Here is a 22,277-nt window from a genome sequence, read left to right as displayed (position 1 = left end):
TTATGCCAGCACTGTCAAGGCTAATTACCATAGCAGGCAAATAGCTCTTTTACCCTCTGAGTTCTTGAATAGTGGATACTGTAATTAAGCCTGAGTGAATGTAGTCTCATTACAAGGCAGTAGCACTGATTTGTGCAGAGTTTAGTTTGGCACGGCAGGCCTCATTCTGAACAGAGGAAGTATGAAGGGTAGCAGCATGTGGCTGTAGGTGGGCTAAGCAGGAGCCAAAGCGGAAGCCGAAGAGAGAAAGAGAAAGAATACTTATGGTATAATTAGTGGTTTGCAATCCCATTTTAGGGAATCCGATACATTTATTACATCTTTCTGTATTCACCCTACTATAATACATCTAAGGTCGTATTACAGAAATGTCCTCAGCCATATTAAGTTCTGACAAGGTCAAGGTAAGATTTTTTTTACCAATTTTTATTACAGAAGCAAGTCTTTTCTTAATTAAGGAATTACATTTTATTTTATTGCGTTATTGAATACTGCGAGTGCACCCAATGCTGTTTAAGCAGGTCACTGCTATCAAAGTTCCAGCTTTAGCTGCTGTGGGGAAACTGCGCTAATGTTATTCTTCCTAATAAACAGCCAGACATTCAATTGTCTCTCCATTATCGTAATTTGTTATTAAATATGTTTTAATGAGCATTAACACAAAAGGGGAGGGAAACTCAGTCAAACCACTGTTTTGCCACATAAATAAATGCAAAGGTATTATGCTGCTGCCTGTGACAGCTGCTTAAAAATGACAAAAATGGAAGAATAGACACAAGTTAGGACACTTACTGTGTTTTGTACTAAAGTTAGAACAGAACTTAGAAACTTCTGTCTAGCTAGAATGCTTCTGTAATACTGTTTTCTTATCTGGAGTTAGGATAACATTCTAAACACAGAACTACTGCCCTAAATTTAGTCATGACTGAAATTATGGTGACTAAACAGATAAGAATATACAGATAAGGTGATTCAAATCAACAAATATTTATGTTCATTAGCTAAGCAAAGCTTATTAGAACAAGTAAAACAGAAGCCTGCATGCAACCTCCTGTAGCACTGAGACTGAGAACGACTGGCACAGTTATATAAAGACTGCAGAGAATGCATGCTCAGCAAAATCCTGTAAATCACAAATATCTGGTTGATGTAGAAAAGCATACGCCTTTCTGCTTAAAGTGCATCAAGTCAGAAAGGCTTACTTTTCCTTTCAGTCGCCCTGGCTGTGTGGGCTGTTGCGGGTTTGAGCAAAGTGTGAAGTCAGAGAGTGGTAGAGAATACTACGGACACACTCACCTTTCATTTATGAGCTTGCCGTCCAGCATCCAGCGAATGATAGGGAGAGGGTAGCCCTTCACCACGCAGGGTAGTAATACAGTCTCGCCCACAGCTTTGGTCATGGCAGTTGGACCCAGTAGAACCTCCATCCTGTCTTCAGCAGCAGAGTCTGAAATACAGCACAGAAAAATAGCAATTTATCACTTGTTTTGAATAGACAAACATGTATTTTTTAACAAGTCCTTCTTTAAGAAATAGTGTACAATGGAATGAACGGACTACAAGGACAAATTTAGGTTACAACACAATGTATGACTAGAATTCTCTGCTCTGTGATACAATTGCAACACTGACGGCTGTTTTCTGTTCAGCTGCCCAAGTGCCATTAAAATGTAGCATGGCTCCTATTCCAACCATTGAGGAATAAATCAAAAACAGCAATTTGAGTGTTTACTGGAACATAAGGACATCTTAACCCCTATGGATAATTAAATATGTGTATAAAATAGTTTGGATAAAAAAAAAGGCAATATTAACTGTATTTTATCTGGTTAAACAGGTTTTGGGCTGATTGCATGACATATGACAATGATGGGACACAAGCATGACTCTGCGGTTAATTCAGATTCAGATTCCTTTATTGATCCCAGGGGGAAATTGCAGCACAGGGGGAAATTGCATTATTAAAGGGGAATTATCCCCATTGTTCTAAATATCTGCAATATTTAATCGTTGAGATGTATGCAAAGTTGTTTACAGTGCTTTGTTGTGAAACATTTTTGTGGATAAACTTGCAGGAACCAGAGGTCCTGATGTCTACAATGCAAATGTATTTTTTTCACTAATCAAAACTTACTAAATCTGCATGTACCTCTCCACCATGAATGGCTTTTAGATCATGCTTTAGATCAGTGGCATCTAGCCCTGGATCTGGACAGCTGCCTTCCTGCAGAGCCTAGTTCCAATAATAATTTCTCACACCTGCTCCAGCTAATCAACCTCTTCCCAAGTCACTGATTGACTGGATCAGATGTACTAGAGATAAGTAAAGGGCAGGGCAGCCTATTGGATATAGGTAGGAAGTAAGCTCTGCAGCAAGGTAGTTCTCCAAGCCCATGGTTAGAGACCACTGCTTTAGACCAAACCTAATCATAGGCTGCTGGAAAACAATGTCTCAGACATCAGGCCATATTAGTAATCATCTGATGTAACAGCTTTCTTTGAAAGAGATTTTGGAAGCATTAAACTCTTCAGGTGTACCAATCACCACCACAAACATTCTGACAATGTTCTCTAGAATGCAACATTTCAGATCAAACTACTTTGAAGGACTTTACATCTTGAGGACAGAATTTTGAAAAATCTGTGGAATTCCTTTTTAAGCAAAATGGTAAATTTACAGTCTAAACTGTGTGATTCTGCATTCTGTAAGTGAACTGGTAGGAGGTTAAATCACATGTCTACAACACAAAAATAAACCATCAACACCTTAACATTAGTTTTTCTTAACATCCATCCATCCATCCATCCATCCATTTTCTAAGCCGCTTCTCCGTCAGGGAGGGGGGTGCTAGAGCCTATCCTATCCTATCCTATCCTATCCTATCCTATCCTATCCTATCCTATCCTATCCTAGCAGTCTTACCAACATAAAAAGTCTATTCAAATATTCATATACTATTAACTTTAAAATGTAGATATTCAAATAGTTAGTGTGTCCATTTCTAATTTAAACTACATTTGTATTTGTTGTCTGCATCAGTACCTGGTAGGATCTGTAGCTGTGCATCTTCACTACTCTTGGCTGGTCCCAGTCCTTCTATTACACAGCGGTATGAGCCAGCATCGGCCTGCGAGGCGTTGCTGATCACCAGAGCTCCGCTGGGTAGCTGGACCACCCGGCTGTCCGTTTCCACAGCCTGGCCGGATTTCTCCCAGTGGGTGAACGGAATGAGCTCAGCACTCACCTCACAGCTCAGCACCTCGCTCCCCCCAGGGCGCACTGACACACCCTCCGGCTGGCTGGAAAAACGTGGTAGCCCTGCCAGAGTAGAGACGGCACTTTATCAGAACACTTCAAATAAGAGACAAATTAAGTGACTTTACACAAGAGACAAACTATCCAGCACTGATATCTTACTAAATTTGCAAACGTTTTATTAAAAAAAAAAAAAAACATGCATACGCTAGTAAATCAAATGGTTGTAAGACTGTAAAAAAAAAAAAAAAAAAAGTTAGTCCACAGGTTTCTCTACAATGAACAGTTTAATATCTAACGAGTCTCTGAATGACTTTGTTTACATATTACTGATTGAATCGTGTACAAATCTTGAAAAATTAGCGCAATCCTGCTTAAATCTTTTTAATGTATCTCAAATGTAAGCATACAGAATAAAATATTTCTATCCATCACTCTAATATAAAGGCACTAGTTCTGACAAACTGTGTTTCTGTGTAAACGATCACTCTTCTGAAATGATGGGACAAAGAAAAAAAGAGCTATAATGTAACTGAAATATGTTTACCATTATCTATGGCACAAACACACACACACAAGCACACGACGGGACACAGAGACACACACAAGGTCAGTATGGCTGTCTGTCTCTGCTGTTTTCTTTCATCTCATAATAATGACTTAGGAAGTGAAAGCAACTCTAAAAACACTCTGAAATAAAAGCCCAGAATTGCTGGTTTGGGCTGCTAAGGTTTGTAATGGACTATTTTTACTATTCCAGGAGCACTTTACTCTTCTGCAGTGCTGCTTGTCCCTTCGCTCTGCAACGGTTTAAATATACGACAGGGAAAAGCAATAGTGACATCCTAATGTTTTTACTGGCTGTTTGTTTCCCTCTGCTGATTTGGGGGTTGCTGTGGTCCAGATGAGACAGAGAGGAGGAAAGTGTTTGTGTGTGTGTGAAGATGGCACCAGTCCGAGGAAGGGCTGTTGACAGTTTTGTGAGTCAGGCCTGAACCCAATGGGACATTGCCAAATCCTCTCTTCACAGAAAGTGACAACAAAAGGCCACAGCAGGGGAATATTAGCCTCTACAAACATCACACTGCAGCTGTTTTATACTAACTGATCAGGTACCCAAAACACATTACGTTAATCTAATGGAGGCTTCATGTAGTAATAAAGACCAGCACCTTCCTCGCTTGGTCAAAAGGTTCAGAATAATGGTTCTTCTGCAGCTCTGAGTGAACTCAGCCAGCACAAAACACTGTAAACATCCCGTCAGACAAACCATACAGACAGCATCAATGTGTGCAAACATACTGCTAGAACTATACAAACACAAACGTAGCCTAGACAACACTGCCTAAATATAAAGACAACAAGCAAAGGGTTATAAACAGTTACAACCCCACACACACACCCAGACAGACACACAGACAGACACACAGACAGACACAAAAAAGGGGAATTTCACTGATTTTTTTTTAATTCCTGCCTAGTTGCTGCTATGTAAATAATGCCAGAGTGTTTTTCTTTTGTGGTGCACAGTTACAGACCATGTTATGGAACCAGAAAGCAGGGGCCACAAGGTCTACAACACAAATATTGCAATTCTGAGTCTTTTTATTGCGGCTGTTAAAACAAAACCTCACATCTCCAAAATGGTAACTTTACAGGAGCAGAAAGAAAACATTCTTGTTATGGTAGTTAATGTAACAAACTAACTTTCTGTGACGGAGCCATTAGTGGCATTAACACTTTGGAGGAATGGTTCGCCACAACTGTGAAGAATTCTGACTTGGTAAGTTTCGTTAGAGCGGAGCCTTTCACACCAAACCACTCTGAATAACATTGTTTACATCTTAACCATTTCATCATGCAGAAATTGGTGGAATTTCTCTTTAAGATGGACAGTGAAGTTCAGCCAAGCCCAAGACAAAAAAGGCAAAACATCTGGTTAGACTGCAGCAAAACATCAGAAACGCCACTGTGGGGGTTCTGGCCTTAATAGAGAGAATATTTATTAATTCTTTGGATTCCAAGGCCCATGCTCACACAATAAGGGTCCCCAAAGACCCTCTGCTGCTACTGTAGCGCTGCCTGTGAGGCAGAGAGAGTGTGAGCACACAGTGATGCTATAGGCTGGCACTGATCCCTCTACTTACACACAGACACAGGGAGATCATTAAACACAGCCACGGGCTGCTGCCCTGGGGGGTTGGGGGCTTTCAGCAACCACACAAATAAACAAAGTTACACACACATACTTCACTAAGCCATTCTATCATTACTCACCTTACACAGTTAACTAGGAGAAAGTCTACAGTTAAAATAGAGAGCCTATGTCTCTCTCTCTCTCTCTATCGCTCTCTCAAGACTCCACTAACTCTGTTCCATTTTATCAGTAATGACTCCACTCACTCCATTTTATCAGTAATGGGCCAAACATACAGTCATTTTACAGCTCCATACTAAATCCCACAGTGTCTCATGTGCCGGCGCCCCCCCCCCACACACACACTCTCTCTCCCTCTCTCTCCTTCTCTCCCTGTACCAGTTGGCGGCAGCAATAAAGCTGCCAGTGTGTTGTGCATATGGGGAATAGACACACAGCTTGCTTTCAAAACCCCTGGCACACATTCCTCCTCCTCTCTGTGTCTCTTCTCTGCCATCCCTCAGCAAACAGTCAGAAAAAAAGCCTCTTCAGTCCTCCGCCTCAGAAGAACATGGACCGGGAAACTGACACTGACTTCTTCTGCCCTCCGCAAACATTTGCTGGAACATTACCGCCTTCACTAGTGCCTGATCCAGCCTGCTTGGCCTTGATCCTCTGACCAACACTGCTGACCACCCTAAGGCTGCACAGTGTGAAGGAAACAGTGGCTCTGTGATCAGGAGCTCCAGGTGAGGGTCTGTGGCTGAGGACCCCACACACTGACCCAACCCCAGCCTGGACAGAGTAAACAGGGCTTAGGCTCACAGCACCCTGAGACCACACAGTCACCATTCAACGCTACCAAAGGCAACTAAGCTACATGGACCACACAAACACGCTGTGGCTCGACAGTATAGGAAATGCATCTGAGTATAGCCGAGCAATCTGCTCCACAACTCCAATCATGAAGATCTATAAAGATATGAAGATCAGTCAAAGCTTACTGACAAAGATGAAGCCTACAAAGCACACAGCAACTCTGCCTTAAACAGGTCTAGTGAAAACGCCAATAACACCTGTGGAATTACTACTATCAGAAAAGTTAGGCTTCTATCAAGTAGAGGTATTTAGACTCACCCTACTTCATATTAAGAACGACAGATAATCCACTTACAACAACACCACCAACAACAAACAAACAAACAACAAACACAACAACCACCAACAAACACAACAACAACAGAATTTTATTCCTGTCCTATTTTACCCCAGTGGTAAAGATGATGAGCATATTTTACTATTTTTCACCCCATTTTATCAGATTAAAGAAATAACTTGTCAAATTTAGCCACTGAAGGACCTCACAATATGAATGTTTGAATTTATTGCAAGTAAAATGTAATGTTCGTCTTTCATGTCTGTTACTGTTAAGCCTTTTAGTTGTATCGGTAACACTTTATTTGGAGTGGTTCTTTGTAGATGATTAATAACCTCTTTAAAGATTATCAGTAACACTACAACATATCAGTGATGAAGCAGTAATGCAGCATCTAAATACAATGAAGTAAATATCTTGCAGATGTTCTGTTGATACAACTGTTACTTACATTAAGTAGATGTATTGTTTAGTTCCATTACATAAAACCTAACCTTACTCAATCTTACCTAAAAGCTAATCTCAACCCCAACCCGGAACCTAATCATAACCCTTTATATATGTTTGACATGTTACTGAGAGTCCATCGAGTGTTTGTTTCATCTAAAAAGGACCACTGAAAAAAGTAACGGTTGAATCTTTTACTGTAACAATACACCATATTAATGTAAATAGTCAAGGTTGCTGTTTGTCCTTCACTTTTAAGGCCATTATTATTATACCATTATTCCATTTGTTGTCGTTATAAATGTTTGAGTAGTTGCTGCTGAGTAAGATTCTGTTTTTGTTGTAGAACTGAATGGAGTATCGAGAATCATTTAGTTTCTCTACCACCAATAGGACAACAGCATGGAATGATGTACAACATGAGCGCAAGCGACAAACAGATGTCAGTCTCTACAGCAAATCTTAAACAGAGAGAAACCACACATTTTTAATCAAATTTCTTCAAAGTTTAACTTCACGCCAAGCACTGATGGATATCCAAGCAGAACGCTGCCACTGCTCTGTGAGGTACACCTCTCACCAGAGAACATCACAGCAAGTTTGAGACCCCCAAAAGTCAGACACATTATTGCTCTCCAGCGAAGAATACACAACAGTCCACTCACACCATTCTAGCACTTGCTTTAACCGTTAGCCGATAAAACAGCCTGTGGCTTTCAGCCCACTTATAAGTTACATGACTCATACTCCATGAAGGGAGGGTCTTTTCAAATATCAGGGCAAATACATTCCCAGATTAAATATTTCATGAGCCAGCTGAGATGACTCAGCATATTTTTGTTTTAATATCTTAATATCGATCAGCGAGTGAAAAAGCGAGTGGGGTGAGAAAGAGAAAAAATGTCAGAGTAAGAGGACAAGACAACTCTATAACAGATAATGGATGGCCTCTGTTATTTTAAAGGGCGTTAAAGATGGAACTCTTAAGCAGGTCAGGAATATTACACTATAACTGGAACAATATGGATTAATATCCCACGTCCAAGAAAAACATTACTGTCTGCCACCTAAAGCCTAACAGCAGCCGTTCACATGCACACAAAGATGTGAAAATATGTGAGTTATACACTCACAGGCCCTGCACTAGATTTTAACAGCCCTGGAAGTGACAGACATTGTAATTACTTGGAGCACAGCCTCATGACAAATGAGCAACAGGGATCAATGCTGAACGCCTAACTAATATCAGCTGCATCTGCAGCAGAGCTGGGCAGGGCAAAGAGAGCTCTGAGGCCCAGGAAAAACATTAAAGATGTCGTGAATCCAAAGAACCACTCTGCCACAACAGCCCAAGCAGCTGGAGCCCATATGGGCAGAGTATACGTTCAGCTTTTAGCTGAAGACAAACGTCCCCTACAAAAACTGCCCAGCTTTCCTTTTCATCAAACAGTGGTGTCCATTACAACAAAGATCTTGAAGCCCTAAGGAACCTAAATCTGTGTTTTCTTTCTAAGTAGCTTAATTTTACTCTAATGGGAACACAATATGCATATACAAAATATACTGTGAATTACCTTCCATTGCACATTAAATGGCCAATGTGTTTAAACAAAATTCTTTTCTCAATGCAATCTGGGATGTCTTAATCTTTGGACATACGTATGAAATCAGTGTCAGCACCAATCTCATGGCTGATGTGGTTTGTACATGCCGCACAGCTTTACGAAAGCTGTATTCTCCTATGAGCTCTTTGTGTCGGAGTCAAAGAAAGTAATCAAGCAAAAGCTAACCACCAAGCGAAAGGTAATGTAGCAAGCAGTATACGGTCATCTGTCCATCCATCCATCCATCCATCCATCCATCCATCCAAATTCATTCAACTGGCCAGGCCAGCATTCGATGGATGCACAACCTTCAGTAGCATAAATAAGAACAGTACTGTGTAGCCATATAAAAGCTGGATAAATGTTTTTAGTGAGCCCTGGACACAGCAGGCCTAGTCCACATGGATATGTACTGTCAGTTTCACTCATATCTTTCTGTTTGTGCATTTGTGTTCAGTTCTGCTTCAGTGGAGTTGCATGCTGGGAGTGTTGGACTGAAGAGATGTTAAGCACGCTGGCTTATTAGAATATTAAGACCACGCCCAGACAGTTCTCAGATATGTGCAGTGCTTTAGCTACATTGTGTTGCCTGCAACTTTAAAGGAGAAACCTTTTCAAGTGGCCGCTTTTCTGCTCTTCTCCAGTCTCAAATAGTTTCAGCCGTATGTTTGGAAATGTGGCACTGGCCCACCAAACATCAGAGCTAGGCTTTACGATTCCCTTCTCTGTTTGAGGTTACTCTGCTTCTTAATCTGGCAAACAGAGCCTCAAAACACACACAGAAAACTAGGCCAAGAAACAAAAGCAGCCCAATAAACCAGGCCTTAACCTTATAACTGCATTTACTACAAGCTCTTTTTCCCAAAATAGGGAAAAACATCCAGAGACGCTCATCTTCTCTTTTTGCCTAGTAAGCAGGCGGTGGAAGAGCTATAAAAAGGCGGGTGAGATAAACGAGGCGGCTGGCAGGAAAAGTAAAGCTAAACACGTGAGAGGCGTTTTACGCGCCGTCTCTGCACTGCCTGCTCAAGCAGTAATGTGACTCTGTTAATCTTAAGCACATCAGTAATTCAGAACGACCTCCACATAATGACATAAAGGCTGTATTTTAAATATGGCTTTAATCGCGTTGCGGAGAGTGTGTTAACTCAAGGCCGGCCTTAATGGAGGACGAGAAGAGGGGCAGGCATTAAAAAGGCCAACTGTACCAGCTGTGCATCGATCAGTTTTTCTTTTAGGCATGTAAGCCACCAGTACTGAGGGGGACAAATCTTCTACTCCAAGAATATTCCTTTGCTACAGTGATCTCGTCTTCTCATACCAGAGGAAGAACAGATGTGCCATTATTAAAAGGTCAGAGGCTGTATTCATCTTCAGAGCTCCCTCCTCTGGGTAATAGTGCGGATAACGTCTCGCTATTACCCAAGAACAACTTTATGCACAGACTAGACATAATACTTGCAATCAGCTGTGTTACTGAGATTACTGAGATACTTGTAAGATATAGAACAAAAAGAAGACAGCAACAATGAAAAGAAGCAGCTGCTCAGGAAGCATGTATGTGCTTCTATGAAAACAGAATGTATCATCAGGATAGTTGTCAGTATATTTTAACATATAAAGAGAACATACAGTAATATATAGGGATGTGAATTCTGGGCCGATGCCAAAATCCGATATTATTCATGTAAATATCTGCCAGCGCTGATACATCAATATTTACAGAAAGTAGAGAGTGGAACTACATCTACTTGTATTTGCATCATGGTGAAATAACATTTATTTGCAGGGAGTTAGAAATGTAGCAAAATAAATAAAATGCAGATATTTTAGCCCAGCAACCCAACATCTACTAAAAATTCTGCTATTCAGGAGAAAATAAGTACATAATCAGAAACCAGTTTAAAACATTAACCAGATCTTAACATCTGTCCAATGCTGACAATTTTTAAGCAAATATCTGCTGATATATTTTGTTGACTAGATGCACAACAGCAGGCGCCGTTTCTACATCAGATCTGAAAACACAGTGACCGAGATCAGCATGTGTGCTGGAAATTCAGATCCTAATTTTGGAAAGACCAAGAGAGCACTAGACAATTAGCCTACCGAGGACAGGCTGAAATCATGGCATTAAAAAGGTCAGCTAGTACAGCACAGACTAAATGAAAAGGTGATCCTGTTTCACAGGCCAGAGACTGTGACTATGCATAGAACAAAAAAAAACTACTCTAGATCTTTACTCCCTACAGTCTCTCCTGATAAAAATGAGAGGTTAGTGAAAAGGTCAATAGTGTCATCTTTGGCCAAGAGAGTGAGAGATGATTAAAGCAGTGATTAGACTCCCTACAGGCTTAGCTGCATCACAGATTCTCATATTAACCTTGGACCTCATAAAAGATATGTGAAAGTGTCCATGTGGACATCAGAGCTGTTTGCTTATTGTACCTACATTTCATAGGCCATTTTATTAAGTACATCTACCATATGCTGTAGGTGCTCTTTTCAGGTTTACACTACGTGATGGATCATTCTCAGCACTGTGGTGAAACTGACATGATCTTATTGTCAGTGTGTGTTGTGCTGGAGTGTATTAGGTGTGATGCAGAGGTCTGTAAAAAATTCTTTAGTACCAACTACTTTTGTTGGAACACCTTGTTTAGAGAGACTACAGTATATCTATGAACAGTTGGTGTTTGTCCTCCTCTAGCTTTTCATCAGTGGTCAGATTCTGACCACAGGACCGCTGTCATATGGATGATTTGGCTGCCAGGTGTTCACATGCATACCTATGGTTCTATATTAGTCCAAACGAGACTGCTAGTCTATAACATGATCATGTAAACTTCATGACTCAAGAGTCAAGGTCCAACTAGAGTGTTCGTCGACCTACGCTGAGTGTGATTAAAACATGCGGTCCAGTACTGCTGATTACAGATTTCCTGTTATTCTTAACTCAAAGTCTAAATACCTTATGGTAGGCCTGTGGTGGTGCGGTGGTGGTCCCTTTCCTTTGATGGACATAAGAGAGGGGCACCAATCTAGCTGCAGCAAGAAATGAGCTTCAATCTGCAATTGTGCACATAACAAAGTGGCAACTCGAACAGTGTCTCAGTTCATAAGTGTTAATTTGTTGGTTTTCTTATCAACCATTCTGCAGATAACAAATTCGCCAACAAGCAATCAGAGACAATCTGCATGAGAGCCCAGGAAACATGAAATAACAATGCAGGTCCTCACAGGTTCAAAAATACCTTGGATGAACCAAGTGCAGCTCAGTGCTGCTGCTGAGACTTTCAAAAAGGTCTCAACAGCAACAAGGTGACGACAACTGAGAGAAAGCTATACATGAATAAAAAGACCTAGAAGAGAGGTGAGGATGTCAGCAGAGTGGGACTAATCTTGAAGCCTCTGACTGATCGTAAGAGAAACAAACTGGAAGGCATTTTATGAAGAACTCAATCTATCTGGAATCATCCATCCATTATTTTCCGCTTCTCCAGGGTTCGGGTCACGGGGGCAGCATCCTAAGCAATGAGGCCCAGACCTCCCTTTCCCCAGCCACTTCCACTAGCTCTCCAAGGGGGATTCCGAGGTGCTCCCAGGCCAGCTGGGCGATATAGTCACGCCAGCATGTCCTGGGTCTTCCCCGGGGTCTCCTCCCAGGTGGACTTGCCTGTGACACCTCCCGAGGGAGGCGTCCAGGAGGCATCCTAACCAGATGCCCGAACCGCCTCAGCTGGCTCCTCTCGACGTGAAGAACCAGCGGCTCTACTCCAAGTCCCTCCCGGATGACCGAACTTCTTTTCCTCTCTGCAGAGGAAACTCATTTCGGCCGCTTGTATTCGCGATCTTATTCTTTCAGTCATTATCCAAAGCTCATGACCATAGGTGATGGTGGGAACGTAGATCGACCGGTAAATCGAGAGCCTTGCCTTGTGGCTCAGCTCTTTCTTTACCACAACAGACCGGTAAAGAGCCCGCATCACTGCTGACCCAGCACCAATCCGCCTGTCAATCTCCTGCTCCCTTGTACCATCACTCATGAACAAGACCCCGAGATACTTAAACTCCTCCACTTGAGGCAAGAGCCTATACCCGACCCAGAGAGGGCTCTCCGCCCTTTTCCGTCTGAGAACCATGGTCTTGGATTTAGAGGTACTGATTCTCATCCCGGCCGCTTCACACTCAGCTGCAAACCGATCCAGCGAAAGCTGAAGTTCGTGGCCTGATGTCCCCAATAGGACTGCATCATCTGCAAACAGCAGCGATGTGACCCTGAGGTCACCAAACCAGAGACCCTTCTATTATGAATAGAATCAGTGACAAAGGGCAGCCCTGACGGAGTCCAACTCTCACTGGGAACGAGTCTGACTTACTACCGGCTATGCAAACCAAAGTCCAGCTTTGTTTGAACAAGGCCTGAATGGCTCGTAGCAAAGAGCCATGTACCCCGTACTCCCGAAGCACCTCCCACAGAATACCCCGAGGAACACAGTCGAATGCCTTCTCCAGATCCACAAAGCACATGTGGACTGGTTGGGCAAACTCCCATGAACCCTCCAGAATCCTGGAGAGGGTGAAGAGTTGGTCCAGTGTTCCACGACCAGGGCGGAACCCGCACTTCTCCTGGATCCGAGGTTCGACTATAAGCCGGACTCTCTTTTCCAGTACCCCTGCATAGACCTTACCAGGGAGGCTGAGTAGTGTGATTCCTATCTGGAATCAAATATAGCTCAACACACGTAAGGAAAAACCATAAAAGAACAGGCTTCATAAAACTAAACATATGCCATCTCATAAATCAAATGAATGAGTAACACAGGGAGAGAATATGCTGAGCACAACCAGGCAGACGCAAAGAAAGTCCTGATATGTTTGGAACTTTGAAGCAAAGCTGGGAGGGGAAGAAGAACCTAACTGGAATAGGCAAAGATGAAGGCTGAGTTTGTGAGGGGGGAAAAAAAAAAAGAAAGTGGCAAGAGAGGAAGGGAAGTGGATGCAGCCTGTAGCCGCAGTGCGTGACTCTGTGTTGCGCAACTGTTTCTGCCTGCAGTGAAGAAGCACGTTAATAGCTGAAGATGCATAAGGGAAATTCTCTCTTTCACACATCCCAGCGCTCTTTGGCCATACAGATACTGGGAGGCAAAAGAGACCCACTACTGCATTCTGCATCACTGAGATCAGACCTAATCTACAATCCACCCCCATTAGCCCCTCCTGCTGGGCTTGCACACCCTGCCCATGCACTCGTTTAATCTCTTAATTAATGGCCTCTTCTCTCCTCGCCTGCTGTTTAGTTATGAGATCACCAGGAGGTGACACAGCACATCTGCACACAGAGAGAAGAAGTACTATTAGTGCTGAAAACAGCAAATAAAACAGAAGAGAGGATATGCATGAAAAAAAATGTTATTAACCCTTACACAAAATTCACACCAAGCTGATGTCTTACAGAAGCAGAGTACACAAGAAGAGTGAGTGACCATGCATCCAATCCACACTGCCTCTAGCTGAGCTGTCAGGTAAAACACTTCAGATGGGAACATCAGCTCCTTTATTCTCCTTTTCTTTTATAAATAACAAGCTTAAAGCTTGACAGCACAACAAGCAGATCTGCCTTTTGCAAAGAAATCACAATTACTTCATAACAAAGGCCTCCACATTCCCCTAAGACAGCGCAGGAGATTCTCAGCATCTCATACGCCAACAGATTTGAGTAAATAATGTTGTTACCTGTAGTTTAGAACAGTATAGAAAGTGTGAGTGTGTGACTGGATGTCTATGGAGTTTATGCTTCACTCACACAAAGATCGGAAGGGCTTTTGTTTTGACGTACCTAAGACTGTCTAGAGCACCCAATTTGAACTAATGACTGTGATCGCGCGATGCAAGAAAGCGACAATAAACATCATTCACATGAAATCAATGCATTGTGGAGAACGCGTTTTCTATCAATTACGGTAACCGCGCCATTCACAAACGGTCAGCACCAAATCAGCATCCTTCTCTATGAATTTCCTTGAGAAGCTGTGCAACATGTGTACAGTCATCAGTTTTATTTGTTCAAATTTTGTTCTAAATATCATGAAAATATATATAGTGAATCCAGTATGGAGAGTCAAATTGAACTGAGGGTTAAGCGTATTACTGCACATCTAATTATTTATATACATTTACATAATGGCATTATTAACTATATTACAAGGCATGTAATTAATTACATCAATTCAATTTATATTCTGTATCAACAGGTATGAGCATGCATTTCTGTCTTGTTCTATTGTTTTAGTATCAAGGAATGAGAAAATGTGAGGTTTGGGTTTTTTTTTGTTTTGTCACACAAGAATAACTGTCAGTAAAAAAAAGCATCTCTTTACAAACATGAATGTGGTTTTGATCACAAGCTTAGAATCTGCACTTTCCCCAAAAAAAACATCTGCGCTTGTTCAAAAAAAAAAAAAAAAAGATAAAGAATCGGTTCCAAGGACCATAGGGGACCTAGAGGGTTCTAAGAGTTTGATCTCCCTGTCCAAGTACGTTATTTTATGTAAACACACCCTCAAAATGTACAATAATGGTCTTAAGCTCCGGTTATGTACCTTAAATGATGTTTAAAGACAGACTATATTCACTTTCCCAGCAATGAGGTACATGTTTGCACCTTTTCATAACCTGCTTTAAAACAAAAAAATTAAATAAAAGCTTGGAGTCTAGAACAGTTTTCTCTAACTAAAACCACTGAAGATCCCAAGAGTACCACCCAAGTCATTTAATGGGTGACACAGTCCTAGTATCTTTCTCCTGACAGTGTAGGAGGACTGATAAATGTTCCAGACCTTTTGGTGATCAAACAAACAGTAGCCAATCTGTGGTGAAGTGTGACAGTGTTGTTCACCTACAGCTCATGGAAATGGAGCAAGTGCACTCACACACACACCTCTGCTATGTGTTTATTTGCAGCTGCCGGTGTGCTGAATCTGGTCTGCTGGAATCCCAGGGGCCATTGCACATAAAGTTCAGGATAGCCCACAGGAAATGAGGACACACACTCACTTACTCATGAATGCACTTACTTCGCACGGCCCTCTTTCTTTCAGAGTGCTGTTCCCTTCCCCCTCACCCAAGACCCAACACGCACATACACACGTCTCCAACCTCAATTTAACGCTTCTGCAGTTCAAGGGAGACAATTTAAAGCAGGATAACGCTGGTTCTGACAGTTTGGTAACAGGATTTATTTCATATGGTAATGCTTTAATTCACTTCAACTGGAAGGACTGCGTTTCAGAGCAGCACTGCTGTCACCCCTCCTTCTTCTTCTCTGTCTGACTGATAGCTCGCTCACTGGCCTCCAACACCCGCAGAGAATGGACAGACAAATACGCTTCCCGCTCAAGACCAGCAAACAAAAAACTATCTATTTAACTGAGGGAAGGGAGGGAGAAGCACAGACAATGATACAGTCCTCAAGCATTACGTAATCAAAGTTTTTCACAAAAAAAGGAAAAAGTAGACGTTTATAAAAGGCATCAATGCCAATCATGGCTATAAATGAGGATGTACACACTGAAGCCCATTTTAATCTCTCTAAACAAAACAACTTCTAAATAAACTGCTTCCAACTGCTTTTGAAGAGATATAGCATAAATATTTATCCTGAGAGAGAAGGGAAAAATTTGCCAAATCCGGTGAGTTTGGGGGTTTGTTTAGTGTAATATGGTAACAAACTTAAAATAACCTCTAAGATTCAGTGAGTGTAGTAAAGGAGCATCAGAGAGCCAAGACATCCACCTGCCTGTCTTTAATGGATGGTGATGTAGCATCATAGACATTTATTACAGAAAGCCATCACAGCTCTGTTACATTCACATTGGCATGGCCATGAGCAGAAAACAAGGCTGAAACACAGCCGTGAAATGATCCAAAGAGCTTTTAGACTGCAGCTCAGCAGGGATGAGTGAGAAGATAAGGCTGCACTTCTTCAAATAAAGAAGAAAGTACTAAACGCAAGCAGTTACTGCTCTTAGTTTCATTATTCTGTGCTTTTTTTTGTAGTTTTCTCAGGTTGCAGTTTTCAAGCTAGAACAACAGAACTTGTATAGAACTATGTATAGCCTATACACTGCGCAATCAAGCTTTGGGAATGGATCATGCATGCGCTTTTCGTACAGCGTTCGTTCGATCACAATTTATTCCCCTGTAAGAAATGAATGGTGTAATGTTGAGAACAATCAAATCTAACACAAATGATGTTTAAAAAAAAAAAAAAAAAAAGACACTTTACACTGGCCCCTCATCGAAATTACATCACATACACACACAGCATCCACCTGGAATACCATAAAAATGGTCTAACAACCACCTGGGATAACAGCAGCTGCCCAGCAACACCTTAATAACCAACTGGGATTCCATAACAATTGTTCAGCAACACCTTAGCAATCACCCAGGACACCATAGCAACAGCTCAACAACACCATGGCAACAACCTGGGATTTCATAGTAATGGCTTTTCCAAGCAAACTTAATTTGTTCACAAACTTTCCTCTTCTAGTTTAACTATGCCACACAATTCCATTAAACCAAAAACAGACTAGAGATGGCATTTAATCTAACACATCACAAGTCTGTCACCCAAACAATTCTCTTGACCGTTTTTACTGGAGTGCAGAACGGACCTGTTTTAGGAGGTAAACAGTGAAAGACAGGGCAGAACCACAAACACCTTCACTTCCCAGACTGTACCATTTCAGGCAATAATGGGCAGAAGCAGGGAGCAGAACTGACAGGCATTAATAAGGGGACATAAAAGAAGAATAGAGGGTCATCACAAACCAATGGCCTTAAATGCATTGTTGTCAATCTACTTCTTCTAAATGCTTGTCACTTCCATTCACTGAGCGAGAAATGATTTTTCCAGCGTTGCTGCTGAGCCACTGGATCGTATTCGGTGCTAAAGCTCAGAGCACAAGGCTGGTGAAAGAGAGACAGTTACAGACAGAGAGGGAAAGAGAGCAATGGAGGGTAGCTTGCATCTTCTGTGTGTAGGGGGAAAACAAAAGAGTGGAGTCACACTTGAAGGCAGATTCTTCCCTGGAGGGGACAGAAAGAGGGCAAAAAGAAGAGTGAAAGAGACAGACAAGAGAGACTCTGAGAGCGTGTGGGAACTTCAAATGTGCCAAGCGGTTAATTTGGAGACAGAACCTTTCCATGCAAAAACTTTGAGAAACTAAAACTTGTATTTCAGCTTCCAGTGGCTTGTGTTTGAGTGAGAGAGGAATTGTACAGGAGTGCACAGGAATATGCCTCTGATCTCAAATGCTAGAACAGACTAATATAACCTATCATCATGAAACATAATTAGATGTTGTGCAGAGCTTTGAGCAGCATAATCCAATAATCTTCACATGACTTTTCCCATCTCAAAATTGGCCTGCAATGCGCTATACAGATGCCCAGCACTTTAAGCCAGGCCTTGTTGGATATTGGGTGAGCAGTGAACAGAAATGTTGCATGGGCTGTGAATCGTAGCGCTCTCACTTGCTTCCATAATAATATATATAACATTAAAAACCATCTCACGTGCAGTAATGTAAGTGAAGCTCCAGACACCAGGGCAGCAAGATATTTAGAACTACCTTATCTTAATACAAATCATCTCAGTCCACAACTTGGTGAACCTCAGTCCCTGTTATGTGCCGCTGGTGAAGAGTCAGCGCATGACCACGCAGACTGTGAGCAGATGGTCTGAGGACACTTACGGGGCACTGCAGGATTGCTTTGAGGCTACTGACTGGCAGGCACTTTGAGAGCCGCACGGAGAGGACATCGACGGGCTCACAAAGTGCATCACTGACTACATTAACTTCTGTGTAGACTCCACTGTCCCAATCAGGACTGTTAAATGCTTCCCAAACAATAAGCCATGGGTAACAAAGGACATTAAAGCCCTCCTTAAAAAGAAGAAGAGGGCCTTCAGAGCTGGAGAGAGAGAGGATTTGAGAATGATCCAGAGGGAACTGAAGAAAGCTATCAGGGAGGCCAAGAACAAATATAGGAGGAAGCTGGAGTGGAAACTCCAGCAGAACATCATGAGGGAGGTTTGGAGTGGAATGAGAACCATAACCAGCTTCAGGTCCAGCTACAGCAGAGGAGTAGAGGGCAGCATGGACGGGGCCAACAAGCTAAATCTGTTCTTTAACAGATTTGACTCTGCAGGCTCTGTACTCCCCCATCCTGACTCCTCTGCTGCCGGTCCTCAGCAGCCCATTCCACTCCCCTTCCCTCCCCCTCCTGGTAGCCGGCCCCCCCCCCCCCCCCCCCCCCCCCCGTGACAGTCCATCTCACACCTCCACCCCTCCCCCACCCATCACCTTTACAGTCTCACTGCTGACCAGGTGAGAAGATAACTGAAGAGACTCCACACAAACAAGGCTGCAGGCCCTGATGTGGTCCCCCCAGGGTGCTTAAAGCATGTGCCTTCCGGCTTTTTGGAGTACTGCAACGTCTTCAACATGAGCCTGAGTCTCCAAAGGGTCCCTATGATGTGGAAGATGTCCTGCATTTTTCCTGTTCCAAAGACGCCGCAACCCAGTCATGCAAAAGACTACAGGCCAGTGGCCCTGACGTCCCACGTCATGAAGACCATGGAGAGGCTCATCTTGGATCAGTTCCGACCCACAGTCCAGCCTTATTTGGACCACCTCCAGTTTGCCTATCAACTCCCGCCTGGGAGTTGAGTATGCACACCTGGACAAGCCAGTCAGCACTGTGAGGGTCATGTTCTTTGACTTCTCCAGCACATTTAACACCGTCTGGCCTGCTCTTCTGGGTGAAAATAGAATAGAACAGAATTAGAATAGAATTTACAACCACTTGTCACTGTGTTTGCACACTGTGGAATTAGACCTCTGCATTTAACCCATCCGTGTAGTGAAACACCCACATACATGCACACTAGTGATCACACACTAAGGGGCAGTGAGCACACTTGCCCGGAGCAGTGGGCAGCCTTATCCACGGCGCCTGGGGAGCAGATGGGGGTTAAGTCCCTTGCTCAAGGGCACTTCAGTCATTGACTGTCAGCCAAGGGGATCAAACCAGCAACCTTCCAGTCACAGGGCTGGTTCCCTTACCTCCAGCCCACGACTGCCCCAAGCTGACAGTGTTGCAAGTAGATGCCCCCCTCGTGTCCTGGATTGTTGACTACCTGACTGGCAGACTACAATATGTACACCTACGGCACTGTGTGTCGGACAATGTGGTCAGCAATGTTGGTGTTCCACAAGGGAACTGTCCTCTCTCCTTTCCTCTTCACCCTCTACACCGCTGACTTCAGCTACTGCACAGAGACTTGCCACCTTTAGAAGTTTTCTGATGACTCTACAATAGTTGGATGTATCAGCAAGGGTGATGAGGAAGGGTACAGGGCGACAGTGAAGGACTTTGTCGCATGGTGCGAGCGGAACCACCTGCAGCTCAATGTGACAAAGACAAAGGAACTGGTGGTAGACCTGAGGCACCGGTGACCCCTGTGTCCAAAAGGGGGGTCAGTGTGGACACTGAAGGATTACAAATATCTACAAACAGGACTGGGCTAAGAACACTGGTGCCCTCTACAGGAAGGGCCTAAGTCGTCTCTATTTTCTGAGGCACCTGAGGTCCTTCAACATCTATGCTCAGGTTCTTCTATGAGTCTGTGGTGGCGAGTGCTATCCTCTATGTTGTTGCATGCTGGGGAAGCAGGTTAGGGGTGGCAGATGCCAACAGACTCAACAAACTGATCCGTAAGGCCAGTGATGATGTGGGTGTGGAGCTGGAGAGGAGGATGCTTTCAAAGCTGCAGGACATTATGGACAATGGCTCCCACCCACTCTACGACACAGGAGCTCATTCAGTGCAAGACTCATTCTACCAAAATGCACCACAGAGCGCCACAGGAAGTCATTCTTACCTGTGGCCATCAAACTCTATAACTCCTCCCTCGGTGCGTGATTCACAAAGTGTGGTTCATCTGTGCAAAACTCAATACCAAACTATACTGATCAAATGTCTAATAATAATAATTGTGTGCAATAACTCAGAGGTACAATAACTTGAACTGCTTTATACTAGATGTTTGACATTTATCACAGTCACTGCCACTTTACTGTATTTATAAGAACTTAAATATTGTGTACATATGGCAAATTTCAATTTCTCTTTTGTTCTAAATTATTAAAGTGTTTATTCTTTTACTAAAATGGTTGCAACTGTAACAACTGAAATTTCCCTCTGGGATCAATAAAGGATTCTGATTATGATTCTGATCTCCTCTGCATCCCCCATTCTAAAATCTGTCTCTTCCTCTTTCTATTAAAGTCTCACTCTGCGTCTCTAAAGCCCCCCATCTCTGATGCTGATCTGGTATTCGGACTCTGTGCCAGAAGTGCACGTTCAATATTCATGGAAGCCGAGGTGCACTAATGAAGACGTAGCACTGTGTGCATGTTTGGCTTTCACCCAGAGACCGATGTGCCACTCACAGGCCTTTACTCCATGTCTACATGCAGCCTGGACTACTGCATGCAGAAATAGGCTGCAGGCTAGTATAGGAGGCTCCAGTGCGGTATAGCGGTCATGAAAAAAAGGACATGAAAGAGAATTCAAGGTCAGAACACTGCTTATTCTACTTCTGCTGCAAAAGAGGAAGCAAAGCTGTATAGGTTACTCTACCAACCCACTGGTAGTGTTGGGCGTGTGATTTTATTGACAGCCCCTCCAAAAGGTTTAGAGAAAATAATCTTCCATTTCATTGAAAACCATAAGAGTAAGAGTCCAATTCTGCTTCATGCAAATACACATAATAAGACCGTTAAGATCAAATTTGATATTTGAATATTCAATTAGAAAAATAAATAAATAAATAAATAAATAAATAAATAATCAATCAATCTTAAAGCTTAAAACCAACTCTGTCAGGTCTCCAAGTATGTTCCTGGACAATTAAATACTAACCTCATCACAAATGACTACCAAACAGAAAACACTAAAAGGTCAAATATGTCCTTGTGTGACGTAACCAAATGATTAGCCTCAAATGGCAAACTTTCCTGACAAGCCAGTGCTTCAAATGTGGACAATTTGTAGCATGGTAAGCTAATAATCATGCAATGTTTATAAGGTGGTGAAGCTGCATAGCTAAGCTGCAACACAGTTACCGAAGCTGCCCATGGCAGTTACAGACTTTTGCTTTTACTACAGCTTGTGTGTGTCCTAACGTTTTCAGTGCAGCCACACTTTTTCACATATATTAACAGTGGGCCATCACTGGCGTGAGGATTTTCTGGAAAAGTCCTTCTTAAAAGATATGTCATAGTAGGCCTATGTAGCTTTTAGATGAACATCTCACGAGTGGTGATCTCCAGGCTGAGAATCACTGGTTTAAACACCGGTTGCTTAATAATTTATGCCGAGGGCCCCCTGGCACAACATTGACTTGGTTATCTGATGTTTGTCCATCATCATCGTCTTTAACCACTTAAATCCAGATAGGTTCGTTGTAGCAGTTGGTAGAGCAGAGAATCGTAGATGACCCTGCCCCCCGCAACTTCCTCCAGCTCATTCCCAGGGACCCCAAGCTGCTCCCAGGCCAACTTGGAGATGTAATCCCTCCAGCGGGTCCTAGGACGACCC

At 42.7% G+C, this 22,277-nt stretch overlaps 1 protein-coding gene across 9 annotated transcripts in view; it reads right to left on the bottom strand.

Moving 5' to 3' along the window:
- LOC108429463 (neogenin) overlaps nt 1–22,277 on the bottom strand; it is a 128,060-nt gene that overhangs the window by 62,828 nt on the left and 42,955 nt on the right. For all 9 annotated transcript variants that reach the window (XM_037542954.1, XM_017701205.2, XM_017701207.2 and 6 more), the window contains exons 3-4: nt 3,044–3,319; nt 1,297–1,447 (exon numbers count right to left, since the gene is read on the bottom strand). In XM_037542954.1, the coding sequence (XP_037398851.1) occupies nt 1,297–1,447; nt 3,044–3,319 (427 nt within the window). The remainder of the gene's footprint in view (nt 1–1,296; nt 1,448–3,043; nt 3,320–22,277) is intronic.

This window comes from Pygocentrus nattereri, chromosome 11, assembly GCF_015220715.1.
Source record: "Pygocentrus nattereri isolate fPygNat1 chromosome 11, fPygNat1.pri, whole genome shotgun sequence".
Classification (NCBI taxonomy): domain Eukaryota; kingdom Metazoa; phylum Chordata; class Actinopteri; order Characiformes; family Serrasalmidae; genus Pygocentrus; species Pygocentrus nattereri.
This window is presented reverse-complemented; position numbering and strand designations above follow the sequence as displayed.